Here is a 13,929-nt window from a genome sequence, read left to right on the forward strand (position 1 = left end):
GGAAGTCTACACGGATTTGTTAATTAACCTGATTGAGATATTTGTGGTGAGATAACAGACTGGGTTGATGAGTGTAATGCTGTTGGTGCAGGTAAAATGCAGGTCTTCCTGACAGCTTTCAATATTCTGTAAGTCTTGTTACTAAAGTTAAAATTCATGATTTAAAAAAAACTTATATTTGCATAATGATAGTACGTCAGACTTCTGAAAGTCCTTGACAGCTAATGAAGTACTTTTTGAAGATGTGATGCAGGTAACACGGCACTCAGCAAAGTTCAATACATAGCATTAGGAAAATTAACCAATAATGTGTTATCTGGATTGATGTTGAGGTGCCTCATCCCCATCTCGTCATGTCATTGATGCCGATCACTCGTTGCTACAGCAATGGAATGTAGGCCTGAGTGCATATCTAGCACCCACTTAACTTTCTGCTGGATCTGAGTATCTAAGGTGCCCACCACCCCTTCCATGGAAGCAGCAAAGCATTTGTGTACAGGAGCCATCACAGTGGATGAATGCATTCCACTATCCTTTTGCTTCAGACGAGGAGGACATCCTGCATTCCTGCTGGATGCAGAGGCAGGCAAGTGAACATCTGAGTACAAAAACAGGCCTTCTGTACGAGATTTAGCAACCCCATTGTCTCCAGCATTCCTGTAAGTGTTAGAGACTTAGACATTTCTTCCTCCACATTCTGGGGAACAGAATCCAGTGATGGGCTCACCCACTCCTGAATCTGTTCTAGCCAAGATATTCAAGGTGCTGAAACAGTCAGCGTTTGAGGAAGCTGCAGCTGGTCACGTTGTCTATGGCTCCCTTGGGCTGTCAGGCGCATCAGTGTCAGTGGAATGTGGTGGGGCAGGGGGGTGTAGCCACTGTACCTGCTTTCATTTGGTTGCCCATTGATCACTTATACCAGTGGGAAAGAATTTGTTAGTGAAGAAACACAACACATTCTGTAGAAGAATGTATGTGAGAGAGGTTGCGCTTCTGGGAAGAGCAGACAGCAAGGCTGTTCAGTGGCTTGTGCCATTTGCACAGGACCAGTGCTGGTCCTTCATCAGCTGCACCACTCCTTGAATGCAGTGAAAATCTGGGGATCAGGTCTCTGTCCATCTGGGCCTTCTCCTTCCTGTTGTGTGCCAGCTCATGCTGCAATAAGAGAAAGGAAAATGATGGTGGGAATGTGTGCATGAGACTTTTCCAGGTGCTGATCCCTCTCTAGTGAGTGAGGGAGTAAGACATGCAGGGCCGGGGAGCACTGCAACACTGTCACAATAAGATGGACGTTTGCCTTCCAGGACATATCCTGTCTATCTCCCAGCAAGTTGGGCATACCAATGTGAATGGCTGTGCTGCGGCACAGTTAAACTGACTGATGGCCCTTTGAGTATGAGTTTGCATAGAGAAGATGGCAGTATTTATCCTTGCAAGACACAGGGCATCATTTATTCACTTTCTGTGCCAGGTCCCACTTCACTGATGTCAACTTGAGGTAAAGACCTCCAGAATGACCTGAACTTAGGCTGCCCACATTGCACGGACAGCTTCTTCCCCGTCTTAAAGGGGAAGAGGCCCTCCATTCTGGCTCCAATGACCTGGACCAGATTTTCTAATGATGTATAATTGAAGTCAGGAACTACCTTTTGACACTTTAGACATATCTCTAGGGCATGAGTGGGAGCAAAGACCACTGTCCACTGTCGAGTTCCTGACTTGCAACAGGTGAAGGGGTGCCCAGTGCTCTTCAGTGGTGTACCAGAGCCTGGAACCACGGAAGTGGTTCAGTGGTGAGGCTTTACTCCCGCTATCTGCAAAGGATTTGATGTTTATTTTGTGATAAAATTTGCTTGCATACAAGATGAGCTAAAAAGTTAATGGATCATGTGAGAAAAGTCATCTTGGGCTATGGGGGGGTATGATGCTAAGAAACTATTGCTATACTTTTAACTCCAAAATGGAAAGCCGCAGTCTAGGAGTCTATCTTTCAATCATAGATAATCTGTCCCAGGTGCATAACTTTAGAGTTTACCCTAACCACATGTACAGATTGTACAGAAAATAGGATTCTTTTTAAAACATCACAATGGATACATCCTGCCAATCCATCATTGTATTTCGATCTGTTTGGAAAACAAAGGAGCAAATCTGCCCACTAGCTAACAATTATAACTGGAAGCCCAGTGACTCAACCCTTCCTGTATATCATTGCTTTTGGCATCAACTTTTTAAATCTGGAAATGGGCTCTCAATAATAAGTAGCTAATTGGGTCAGTTGCTTAGAGACAGTTCCTGAAAGTGACAGCTCAAATTGAAGCTACCTCATAATGTGCACAACTTTTCCTGAAAGAAGTTATTTGATCTTCTTTTGGGTGGGGGTGGAAGGACGTGAAATCATCTACTCATCAACCTTAAAGATGGCCCTAACGGTCAGAGTGTCAAAGCATGAGTCAGAGTTTTACAGTAAGATTCACATAACAGATATAGTTTTGACGTAAAGTGACTTGAGCTTCACACCCAGGACGGGATTCAATGCCTTCCATCTAGGGTTAGTATAGAAGTGGCGCACGGCAAAGATCCCAATGCCTTCCTGCCCTTACCCCAAGTTAAGTCTACGAAGAGAAGGCCAATGGATGATTTTTCTGATCCACTGCCAATCAAGTTCCTTAAGTCAAAATCAGCCACATGATTTGAAATGGAATGTCGAAGTTCAAACTTATTCCAAACAAAGCAGGGCTTTCTCAATGCCTCACTCCAGTGTTGAGGAATTATGACTTCAAACTTGCAGCTAATTTACAACAGTACAATAAGGTATCACTGTAAACAAATAAAATACCGATTTGACAATTGTAGCCTGGAGGAGTAGGGCTTTTTAGGGCCGACTTGTTGAGTCTGGTGCTTAATAACATTGATGGTGTGGGTTCAATTCCTGTACTAGCTGAGGGAAAACTTGAGGTCCACTCCTTCCACTTGCCCCAGTGTGATGTCACGGCATCACTGCACCATGATTAGCAACCATCGGACAAATTCTGAGGGGACTTGACCAAGTGGATGTCGAAAGGACATTTCCTCCTATGAGAGAAACTAGAACTAGTGGTCATTGTTCAAAAATAAGAGGTCGCCCACTTAAGACATAGATGAGGAAAGAAAAATGTTTTCTCAGATGGTTCAAAGTCTTTTGAAATCCCTTCCTCAAAAGGCAGTGGATGCAGAATCTTTAAATACTTTTAAGGTCGAGGTAGATGGATTCTTGATTACCAAGGAGATGGAAGGTTTTGGGGAGTGTGCAGGAAGATACAGCTGAGGTTAAAATCTGATCAGCTATGGTCTTCCTAAATGGCAAAGTGGGCTTGAAGGGCCAAGTGGCCTCCTCTTGCTCCTTGCTTGTCACTGAAGATGCGACATGAAGAGAAACTGAATGAATCCTTGGGCTCCATAAACAAAACTGCAGGAAGTCTAGCAGTTAGATTTTTGATGCAGACTCCATGGTAAACACTACCGTCCCACTTAGCATTGTGATACCAAATAAAAACAAGGTCTAGAAATATGAAGTCAGACCTGCATTCTGGCAGTTCTCTCACGGTGCATGACTGTCAGAGAAAGGCACACCATCTCACTTTTCAGACCAGTCAGTTGTCATATTCTGAAATTTACAGGTTTTGATAGACACTGTTGCAGCTTCTGTTCAGCAGTAAGTAGATAAGACAAGTGTGAGGTGAACGTATTGGGAGGGTACAGCGCCAGGGGGGTGGTCAGAGAGTGTACCAGATAAATAGGATGCCAGACAAGTAGGCTATCAGGTGTGGAGAAGTAGTATGCCAGGGCAGGAAGCCACATGAGTAGGGTTAGGGTGCCAGTCGAGTAGGGTGACACTAAGGTAGGGCACCAGCTGGGTAGGGTGCCAGGATCCAAGGTGGCAAGAGGACTGAGTAAGTGATGCAGCATTTAGGGTGACCAGGGTAGGTGAGGGGGATTAGGCCTGGCAAGGGTGCAGATACTGGGAGTTGGGTCTGGGTGGTTAGGGAGGTCTGGTCCAACAAGAGTCTTAGTTTGACGGGGATATTGGGTCAGGTCTGGTGGTTGTGCCAGGTCCGGTGTGGAGACCACTGTTTGGAACAGGTCAGAAGGGTGTGGGGGGTATAGTTATGAGACAGATCCAATCCAGGAGGGTTCAGGTTGGCGGGAAAGAAGTCGGGGGGGGGGGGGGGGGGGGGGGAGGTGTCAAGGACAGAGTGGGGCGAGCATGGTCAAGTACCAGGCAATGTCTAGTCATGGTCTGTGGCGTTTAAGTGTTTGGGGAACAGGAGCTTGGGGTTTGAGAAGTAATCATGGGGTCAGTTGAATAGCTGCTCAGGAGTTAGATTATATATTCAATTATGTATTTAATGCTTTTACTTAATTTTACTGGAACCCTCTGGTCTCCAGTTTAAATGGAGATTTTTGGACCATTCCAAATGTAGAGGAATTGCCCATCTTAATTTTCAATGTCCCAGGTAATTCCTTCGGAGTCTGCTGCAATGTGGATTCTACAGGGTGTTCATATGGAACTCCAATTGCACCGTAATAGGGACTTGCTGGCTGCCAGCAAATCTAGGACATCATTGCTAAGATGACTGGGGGGGGTTGGGGGGTCTGTAGGTATAGGTCTTCATTCTACAGGGTCCTAAGATTTCTACAAAAATGACCTCCAGCCCAGGCCACACACCCTCACCAGAATAGACTATCTCTCTCTCTCTCTCTCAAAATGACACTATCTCCTGACTTGACTACAAACTTACCATCTCATCCCTTCACCCATTCACTTACATTCAAACTGAACCTTAAAATTTGCCACATGGCAGCTAACGTCTAAAAAGGGGTTGTATCCCATCTTCTCCAATTCTCCCAACCCTAATGCATTTCCTCAGTGGACATTGTGGGTCAGAAGGTCTCTGAAGAAACACACAGCAATCTGACTACCATTGCAGGTGCTGTCCAGGCCGAGTCAATATTTTAATGAGGTTGCATACTTCATATTTTAGCCGTTTTAGATTTAACACCATGAGCTGTGTTTCCTATCCCTCAGGTGATCTGACCACAGAAAAGTACCTCCCTCTGGCCTCTAGCAGTGACTGGGCTAGAGAAGAGGAGTACCTCTGTTTGGCCTCCACTCACCATTAACCTCAGCTCTTCAAAGCTTTTCTGTTTGTACAATGACTCAGACCAAGTCCTTATCATTTGCACTCAGTGACCTTTCTTGGCTTAAGACCTCAAATTTAAAATTCACAACATAATGTTCAAATCCATTCATGACTTCAACGCTCCCCATTTCTGGAATGTCGTCCAGCTAATATTCTGTGATCATTTAACTTGAATGTATTTACTATAAAATAGGCAGCTGGGCCTTCAGCCATTTCAGTCCAAACTCTGGAATTGTCATTTCCTCACTCACGTTACTCTCTTCTCCACGTTAATTAGTTATTATTCGCAAAGAGAATAGCATAAAAGCATTGAACAAAATAATGTTCAAAATACACCAATACATCAGGCTTCCTAGCACTTTGATTATTTCTGTCACAACAGACATTTAAACAGTATTTATAATGCACCTATTGATTTAATTGGCTCATTGAATCAAAGAAAATGTTTGTTGCCAAATGATGGAATGAAAAAGAGACAAATACATATGTTAACTTTTTATAATAATATGGCTAATAGAGTTCAACCAAAATGTCCCTCTTTCCATGGCCTGATCATTGTCATAATAATTTGTCTATTATGATGAATGCACAAAATGGAATCATTTTACTTGACACTTGATGGCTTCAGAACTATTTAGCCGGTATCCATTGGTTCTTTAAACTGGAACATTCATGAACATATATATGCAAAATTCTGCAAAACAAGGCGTTTTTGCATGAAATTTCCATAAGCAAATTATGACATTTAGAACATCGCGAAAGTAGTCAAAGCATTTCTATTTGGGCAAAAAAATGTTTGCTTTTGAATTTATCGTGACCCACTAAAATTAATTTTTAAATGACAAGGGTATTTTCAGTAGAATTTAGAATAGATTCAGAGCCTCTTAACACAGGGCAGTTACACAAGATTTACTCCCTGAAAATCTGTGAATTCCACAGCTTATCTTCAACAAACAGTTCTTGGATATAATGCCAAAATGAGTATCTGTAATGCTTCACTGCTATCAGGTTAAGTATGAAGAGCTGTTACTGTAATGATAGTCGACTGCACCACTAAGAACTGGTCAGTGGCAAATGCTGGGCTGCAGTTAAACCGCCAGGTCACCTCCAAAATAAATGGGGAAGGTTTCAGCCAACCTGGGGCTTAAAGGAAATGAACAGGCCTATCCACGAAGAAATGCCACTGAAAAACAAGAGATCATCCTCGAGCTAGCCATCGGTATTCAGAACCTACAAATGTTGATGCAGCTGCAATACCGAGTGTGTTAATGAAAAAGATTCGATGGACAGTACAAAACATAGCGTGCATGGTCAGGATATTGTAGGGTACTCGTTTCCCTGATAATAGAAATACTAGGCAAGGAACTACGCGATGTCTTCTTTCTGCAGAAACATGGCAGTTAATCAATGGTATATGACGACTGCATGGATGATATAAAGTAACTGCAGGCTGCCCGAGCACGGCTCACATTCTGATAGCCGTTCAATAATCGCAGTTAGTCACGTAAACTAAATGTTCCAACAATACATTTAGTAGTTGTTATTTCCTTCTCACTTAGCCTCGGTATGCTCCACTTCCTTATTTTGCAGCTTTGGTTCGCATTTATCTTGAATATTTTGCCTTTCTCATGATTTTTTAAACAGGTGTTTCTCACAACTACCTGTTTAACTCTTCATCTTATGCTCGCTACAATGTAGTCTGTTTCCTAGCCTTTATCCCCGTATGGTCGCCTTGCTTCCGTCTTAAAAACGTCCCTATTGTCCTCTTTACTGATTACTACTTACACAGGCTAATCGCCAAGAACAAAATAGCCCCTTACGTTATCAGATTGTTTTAACCCTTTCGCTACTATTTTAAAATATTAAGTTGTTATCTATGCGTCCCACATGTATGAAGTTCACAGGAACACTGACAATAATCTAGCAATGATGTTGAATATTTAATAGGTTCTATTTCAAAATTAAGTGAAGATGTGCTGCAAAGTCTTATTTTAATGTAATAGAGTATACTATCTCATGATAGTGCTTCCCAATCGTTTGAACTGAGACATTATGCATAACTTTCAGAAGTCTGACAATGACGTTTGCTTTTAAATGTCATAAAATGTAGAAGTCCTTGATTACAAACTGCAGGTTCTTTGTATATTAGAAAGAAAATAAAATTCTGCCATTTGTCCATTGATGATTCTAGTCATGTTTAATGATACCTAAGAGAAATCCTTTGAAATCAATAAAATATTACAGAATGTCTAAATAGTACCACTGGCTTTTAGCAAGGTGTATTAAATATCGCAATTTACCAACAGAAATTCACTTCCTTGTTAATGCATAATGTTTTGTTTCCAGCATTTTCCACAGTTCTATTCATGAGAATCTATGCTATATAATGAAGGAATACTCGTTAAATAGTTATACAGCAAGCCAGAAGGGACTGAAAAAAACACACACTGATTGTTATTTATGACTTCAAATAAAGAATAAACAGGCATTTTCTTTATCATTTAGAATTAGAGATTCCTAAAGATATAGGACAGATGTCAGAGGTAGTTTCTTTACTCAGAGTAGTAAGGCAATGGAACACTTTGCCCGCAACAGTAGTAGATTCGCCAACTTTAGGTACAGTTAAGTCGTCATTGGACAAGCATATGGACGTACATGGAATAGCGTAGGTTAGATGGGCTTGAGATCGGTATGACAGGTCGGCACAACATCGAGGGCCGAAGGGCCTGTACTGTGCTGTAATGTTCTATGTTCTATGTTCTATAATTGTCTTTGTCTCTCAACACTCAACTAACTCATGAAAACAGTGGCCTGTTGTTTATTGCAGTTGTCATTTGCTGGTTTACTAAGTACAAAAAGAATATTTCAACATAGGAAAACAGTAAATTTGGAAAAGATGAATGCCAGTTTAATCAAATTTTGCATTGACCGATTAGTCAAATGTTTACTAAGTACAAAAAGAATATTTCAACATAGGAAAACAGTAAATTTGGAAAAGATGAATGCCAGTTTAATCAAATTTTGCATTGACCGATTAGTCAAATTTAAAATATTGCCATTTAGTACATTTCAAGTTTCTATCTAACAATAGATTTGGGGACTCAGATATGGATTTAAACTTTTAAAAGAATCAAAAACATCAATTCAAAAATATTTGTTTCCTGCCAATAAAATCTTTCCCATAAATTTCTTCTAGAATCACCTCAAAAACACATACCATGTGGTCCATTACATCTCAGGTGGTATTTTTTTCTGCATGAGCCATATCTGGATCCCATCCTCCAAATGACTTCCTACCACTATGGCACATTTTGTTTTTCAAACAACTATGTATTCATCTTCTTTTAAAAAACTAGATTTTGCTTTGACAGTGGTTTGTGGCTGAAAGTTCCACTTAATAGTAATGTTATCTCATTTCTACAGCACAGAATGACAACATTCAGCCCAGTTGGTCTATGTCTGCAGTTGTGTTCCATGTGAAACACCACCTATCCCTCTTCACAGACTGCAGTGCCACATCGTTCGATTATTTTCTCCTCCAAATTACCATTGAACTGCCACTTAAATACAGTTCTGTTAGTTGGTTCAACTACTCCTTCTGGTTGCATCTTCCACATTCTCAACATTGCCATTTTTATATGTGCATCTTTAATTCTTCAATATCTTTTGAATCTTAAATTCATAAACTATCTTACTGCTGTCTCAACCTGTGGAAATAATCCATCATCTAATCATAACTGTCAGTGTTTTCAATTCTTTTGCACTTGATATCCTTTCCAGTTCAATTTTACCAGAAACCCTCATTAGCAGATGATCTAGAATGCACTGTCTACTGCCCAATATGTAGCTGGATGAACACACGATACATGGTGCAGATAATATGCCAGGTGCTAACAGCTATTACACACCATGTGATTTCTCCAGTCTTTATGGAATGTAGTTGTAGTGACTCATTAACAAGACAAGATACAGTTCACAAACATCAACAGGTTGACTCCAAACTAATTGGCTGATTGAATAGCGTAACATTTTCCCAGAGAACAATTTTCTTGTGTTCTTTAGTTGTGAAAAATAATAACGATGCAAATTCTTGACATTGTTAACATTAACCCATGTGGCATTATTTTAAACTTCTGGAAGCTACATTATCTCCGCTATTTGAAACAGTCCTTGAGATTACAATTACCTTGTTCTAGAGAGAGAGATTCCTCCATGTCTTCAGAATGGAGCTGTTCCCTAAGTACTTGATTAGCCAACAGCCTGCATGTGATAAATAACTCATTGGACACCCTCTTTCCAAATGACTGTTCAGTAACCATTGAACTGATCTGTATGACCAATTGAAAATCTTACGAAAAGGCCTGCCTTTGTTCCTCAGAGTCATTTAATGTAACTGATATTTTGGACCTATCAAATGTAGCAACTCCTTGGAACTGCCTGTTCTTTGAATGTTACAATTTTCACGGACTGCTGACTTGCACAAAACAACGTATATAGAAAAAGAGGATTTCATCTAACATCAAAATCTTTTATAAGGTTAATTAAGTCTTTCAGAAATGTATTCTGACCAGGCCAGATTAACTCATGTTTCTTCGAGCACTTATTCATTTCCTTTCCTTAAACATTATGAGATCTTCCCTCCTCCATATCAAAAAGTTTTAAACTGCTTCAAAATTTTCAAGACATTTAAATTTTATTTTACCTTAATGTCTTCCGTACCATGTCTTCATCAGTAATCCCATAGTAAGTGAGAGTCTCGTTCCAGATTGGATTCAACGTATTCCGTAAAGTTTTTGTCCTTAGCTTGTTGGCCTAAAACCAAACAATACAAAATAGCTTAATGTTATCGTAGATATTTAATGTGTCTTCAAATCTGATTTATTCACACAGAGGTAGATAACTTATCATTTGAAAATTTATTCTTGTCATGTTGAGGTTGCTGTCAGTGAATCTTTGTTTCTGAAGAGATTCTACTGCCGAGGCCCCAGCATGCAATCAATTTAAATTCATTAAATGGACGAGAACCTTCACTCCTACAACCTTTGCCTTGTTGTAAAATCCTTTAATAAAACTAAATCTTGATGAATGAGAGGTAACTGTCTTTCTGACATCAAACTAAATCATAACTGCTTCTGAACAGTCTGAGTGGCCCAGAAACAGTAATGTTAACATATGGTGATAATCAAAGAACTCCATTATGATAAATTCCACATATTTGATTTTTTAAACAAAATACTTTAGGGTGGTTAAGGTGTTTAGCATGCTTGGCCTCACCACTCAGACCTTCGAGTATAGGAGTTGAAACGTCACGTTGAGTTTCCACAGGATGTTGAGGAGGCTTGTTCTGGAGTACTGTGTCCTATTCTGGGTGCTCTGTTACAGGAGGGATATTATTAAACTGGAGAGGGTTCAGAAAAGACTTAGCAGAATGTTGCTGGGAATTAAGAGTTGGAGTTATAAGGATAGGCTGAAAATGCTGAGTCTCTTTTCAATGGAGCGTGGGAGGTTGAGGGGTGACCTTATAGAGATTTTTAAAATCATGAGGGGTATCGATAATAGCAACTGGTTTTTTTCCCTAAGGAGGGGGAATTCATGGTTAGAGGAGAAAGATTTAAAAAGGACATGAGGGGCAACTTTATTTTTATACCGAGGGTGGTTTGTATGTGGAATGAACTGCCAGAGAAATGGTGGATACGGTACAACATTTAAAAACATTTGGATAGGTACATGAATAGGAAAGGTTTGGAGGGATACGGGCCATGAGCAGGCAGTTGGGACTAGTTTAGTTTGGGAAAAATGGTCTGTGTGAACTGGTTGGACCGAAGGGTCTGTTTCCGTGCTGTATGACTCTATGACCCACTTATTGTGTTTTATCTTCTATCTTAATGTGTAGTTTCCAATCAACTAATTTGCCACCTGGAAGATGTATGTTTTAAGGAAAGGAATTCAATTTATTTTTTACTTTCTGGTTTGCTGTCTGTGAAAGTATGTCAATGATACTTAACTTTGTTTGATGCCATTGTTGTCACCTGAAGCTTGTGTTGCCTTGATGCCAGAAGCAAACTGATGTTATAACAGAGCCTGCACTGCAGAGATCATTAAAACATTGTGGTCAAATTTCTTTGAAGTTATTGGCAAATGCAGTTGCTTTGCCACTGACCACAAAATCCAGCTCACCAACTTGATTCGCATACAGTTGTTCACTAGTTTCCTTGTTTGTTAATCACTGTAAATTATACTTGACTGTCATTCTGCCTTCACTACATGCACCACTCCAAAAAACTCTCATATCCATATTGAGGGACATCACTAGATTCTGCTGCAGATATGATATAACTGTGCCTGAGAAGTGCACTTATTTTACTATGAACATTGGACTTACATTAAATACTTATGGTTTAAATTGTCCCCTTTAGGGCAAGATAAAATTGAGCAGGCTGAAGAGGGTTTGTGTCCTCCTACAAAAACTGCCAGGAGACAAGATCCTCGGGCAATATAGTGGCACAGTTTTTCCTCTCACCCATCCCTTCCCCCCACCCCAAGCTGCACCCCCATCTACCTACTAACCTCATCCCACCTCCTTGACCTGTCCATCTTCCCTGGACTGACCTATCCCCTCCCTACCTCCCCACCTATACTCTCTCCACCTATCTTCTTTACTCTCCATCTTCGGTCCGCCTCCCCCTCTCTCCCTATTTATTCCAGTTCCCTCTCCCCATCCCCCTCTCTGATGAAGGGTCTAGGCCCGAAACGTCAGCTTTTGTGCTCCTGAGATGCTGCTTGGCCTGCTGTGTTCATCCAGCCTCACATTTTATTATAGTGGCACAGTAGTTAGCAATGTTGACTCACAGTGCCGGGGCCCAGGTTTGAATCCACGCTTGGTTGACTTTCGGTGTGAAGTTTGCATATTCTGCACGAGTTTCCTCCGGTTGCTCCAGTTTCCTCCCATAGTCCAAAGATGTACAGGTTAGGTGGATTAGCCAAGGGTACAGCAAGGTTACAGGGATAGGGTGGGTTTGGGTGGGATGCTCTTCAGAAGGTTGGGTGTGGGCTCAATGGGCTGAATGGCTTGCTTACATAATGCAAGGTTTCCATGATTCTATGTGAACAGGTAGGGATAGGGGCCCAGGTCAGAACTTACAAATAATAAAGAGCAAGATTTGCCAACTGAAGTAAAATAGGGTGCAGCTGTTTTTACTGCATATAGACTCACAGACAGTTCGAAACAGTCAGCGAGGTTTTGGGGAAGACCCACAGCCCGCAAAACGTCATGTACTTGCAGCTGGAAAAAGGGCAGTTTCTGGATTCACCTCTAATCACAGTGAGGCTGGATCCCCCTTTTCTAAAGGCACAAAGCTTGTGGAAAGTTAATGACCCAGTAGTCAGCAGTTGCTACTAGTAGTCCATTCATACATGCCCAGAAGACAATGAAAAGTAGCTTTTGTTGAAAAGGACAGTGGTACATTCACCCAGGCGAGGGAGGGAGAGGAAATGCCGTTATTGCTGGGAGGAACAAGACCTTCCTACCGAGAGTACATAAATCTCCAGGCCATATTTAATTTGTAGTAAGAAATAATAGGGAATACCTTTTCTGTTACTTAGTGAGCTGGTCATCGACACAATCATGCTTAGTTAAAGTTGATTTACATTCATTTATTACAGTTGACACCTTAAAACTTAAAATCTTGTTATGTGATTTTATTTGTGTTAGTCACTGAAAAGCTCATATCTTTTTAAAAGAGATCCGTCCCTAACGCTATCCTTTGCTAACATTCAAGGATCTCACTTCAAACCTGTGCATACTATGAGCACATCAGGCCTTCTCCTTCCTGGCCTCCTTAAAGGACTAAGTGTGGTTGCACAGGCCTCCTCTGGGTTACTGCACCTGTGCCTTGGTTTCATCACAAAGAGCAAAGATTGATCAAAATCATGCCCCTTCAATTGGGAAAACCATGCAAACAAAAAAGACTGAATGCTGAGAAATGGCAAAAAGTTAACATAGTCAGAAGAAAAATCCTTTTCTTTCAATTTTTAAGGCAGATGTTTGCAGGGGTCTGGCCTTTCCAGTGGCATTTAACATTTCCATCAGCATTGGTAGATATGCTTTGTCATTAATGATCACCAACATAACATTAGTAAAAATGTCATTGGCATCCAAATGATGTTATAAGACCAAAACTGCTATCCCGGATATGGCTTGCAAGCATTTCTGATGCAATCTCGACCACCTATCTCTGAGGCTCGGACAGATGTGGAGGCAGATGTAACAGTAGAAGCAATCGGTAGATAACTAATTCATTACCATTTAAATTGCATTATTGTCCTATTCTTAACCATAAACAAGGAACTAAATTGCTCCTAGACACAGGCAACCATTGGCGATGAGGAAGATTGAATTGTTTAATCTCCTATCAGCCTCTATTTGCAAGGCAACAGGAGTACCTTGCAATTTAGGACCTCCTGGCTAGATCGGGATTTTCCCTACTTTCATTTCGACATTCAGCACAAGACATGTACACGTCACAGCTGGATTGACACATATTCATGAATAGGTAGAATTTTACTGAACAAGTGTTTAAAAAAGCACTCTCACAGGTGTATATTGAAAATTCTCTTTTGCAGATTTAAAAGTAAACGTCTCATTTGGCCCTGTAGCTCTGTTAATGCTAATTTTTGATTCCCACAAATAAAATCACATTCTCAGGAAGCACACATTTGAAAACAGCCTGTTATCTATTCTCAACAG

The 13,929-nt window shown here is 40.8% G+C and overlaps 1 protein-coding gene across 2 annotated transcripts in view; it reads right to left on the reverse strand.

The window, feature by feature from the left end:
• The window catches only part of LOC125464519 (double C2-like domain-containing protein beta), a 274,254-nt gene that overhangs the window by 132,497 nt on the left and 127,828 nt on the right, over positions 1 to 13,929 (reverse strand). For both annotated transcript variants that reach the window (XM_048556969.2, XM_048556968.2), the window contains one exon: positions 9,886 to 9,995. In XM_048556969.2, the coding sequence (XP_048412926.1) occupies positions 9,886 to 9,995 (110 nt within the window). The remainder of the gene's footprint in view (positions 1 to 9,885; positions 9,996 to 13,929) is intronic.

The sequence above is a fragment of the Stegostoma tigrinum genome, chromosome 27 (assembly GCF_030684315.1).
Source record: "Stegostoma tigrinum isolate sSteTig4 chromosome 27, sSteTig4.hap1, whole genome shotgun sequence".
Lineage (NCBI taxonomy): Eukaryota > Metazoa > Chordata > Chondrichthyes > Orectolobiformes > Stegostomatidae > Stegostoma > Stegostoma tigrinum.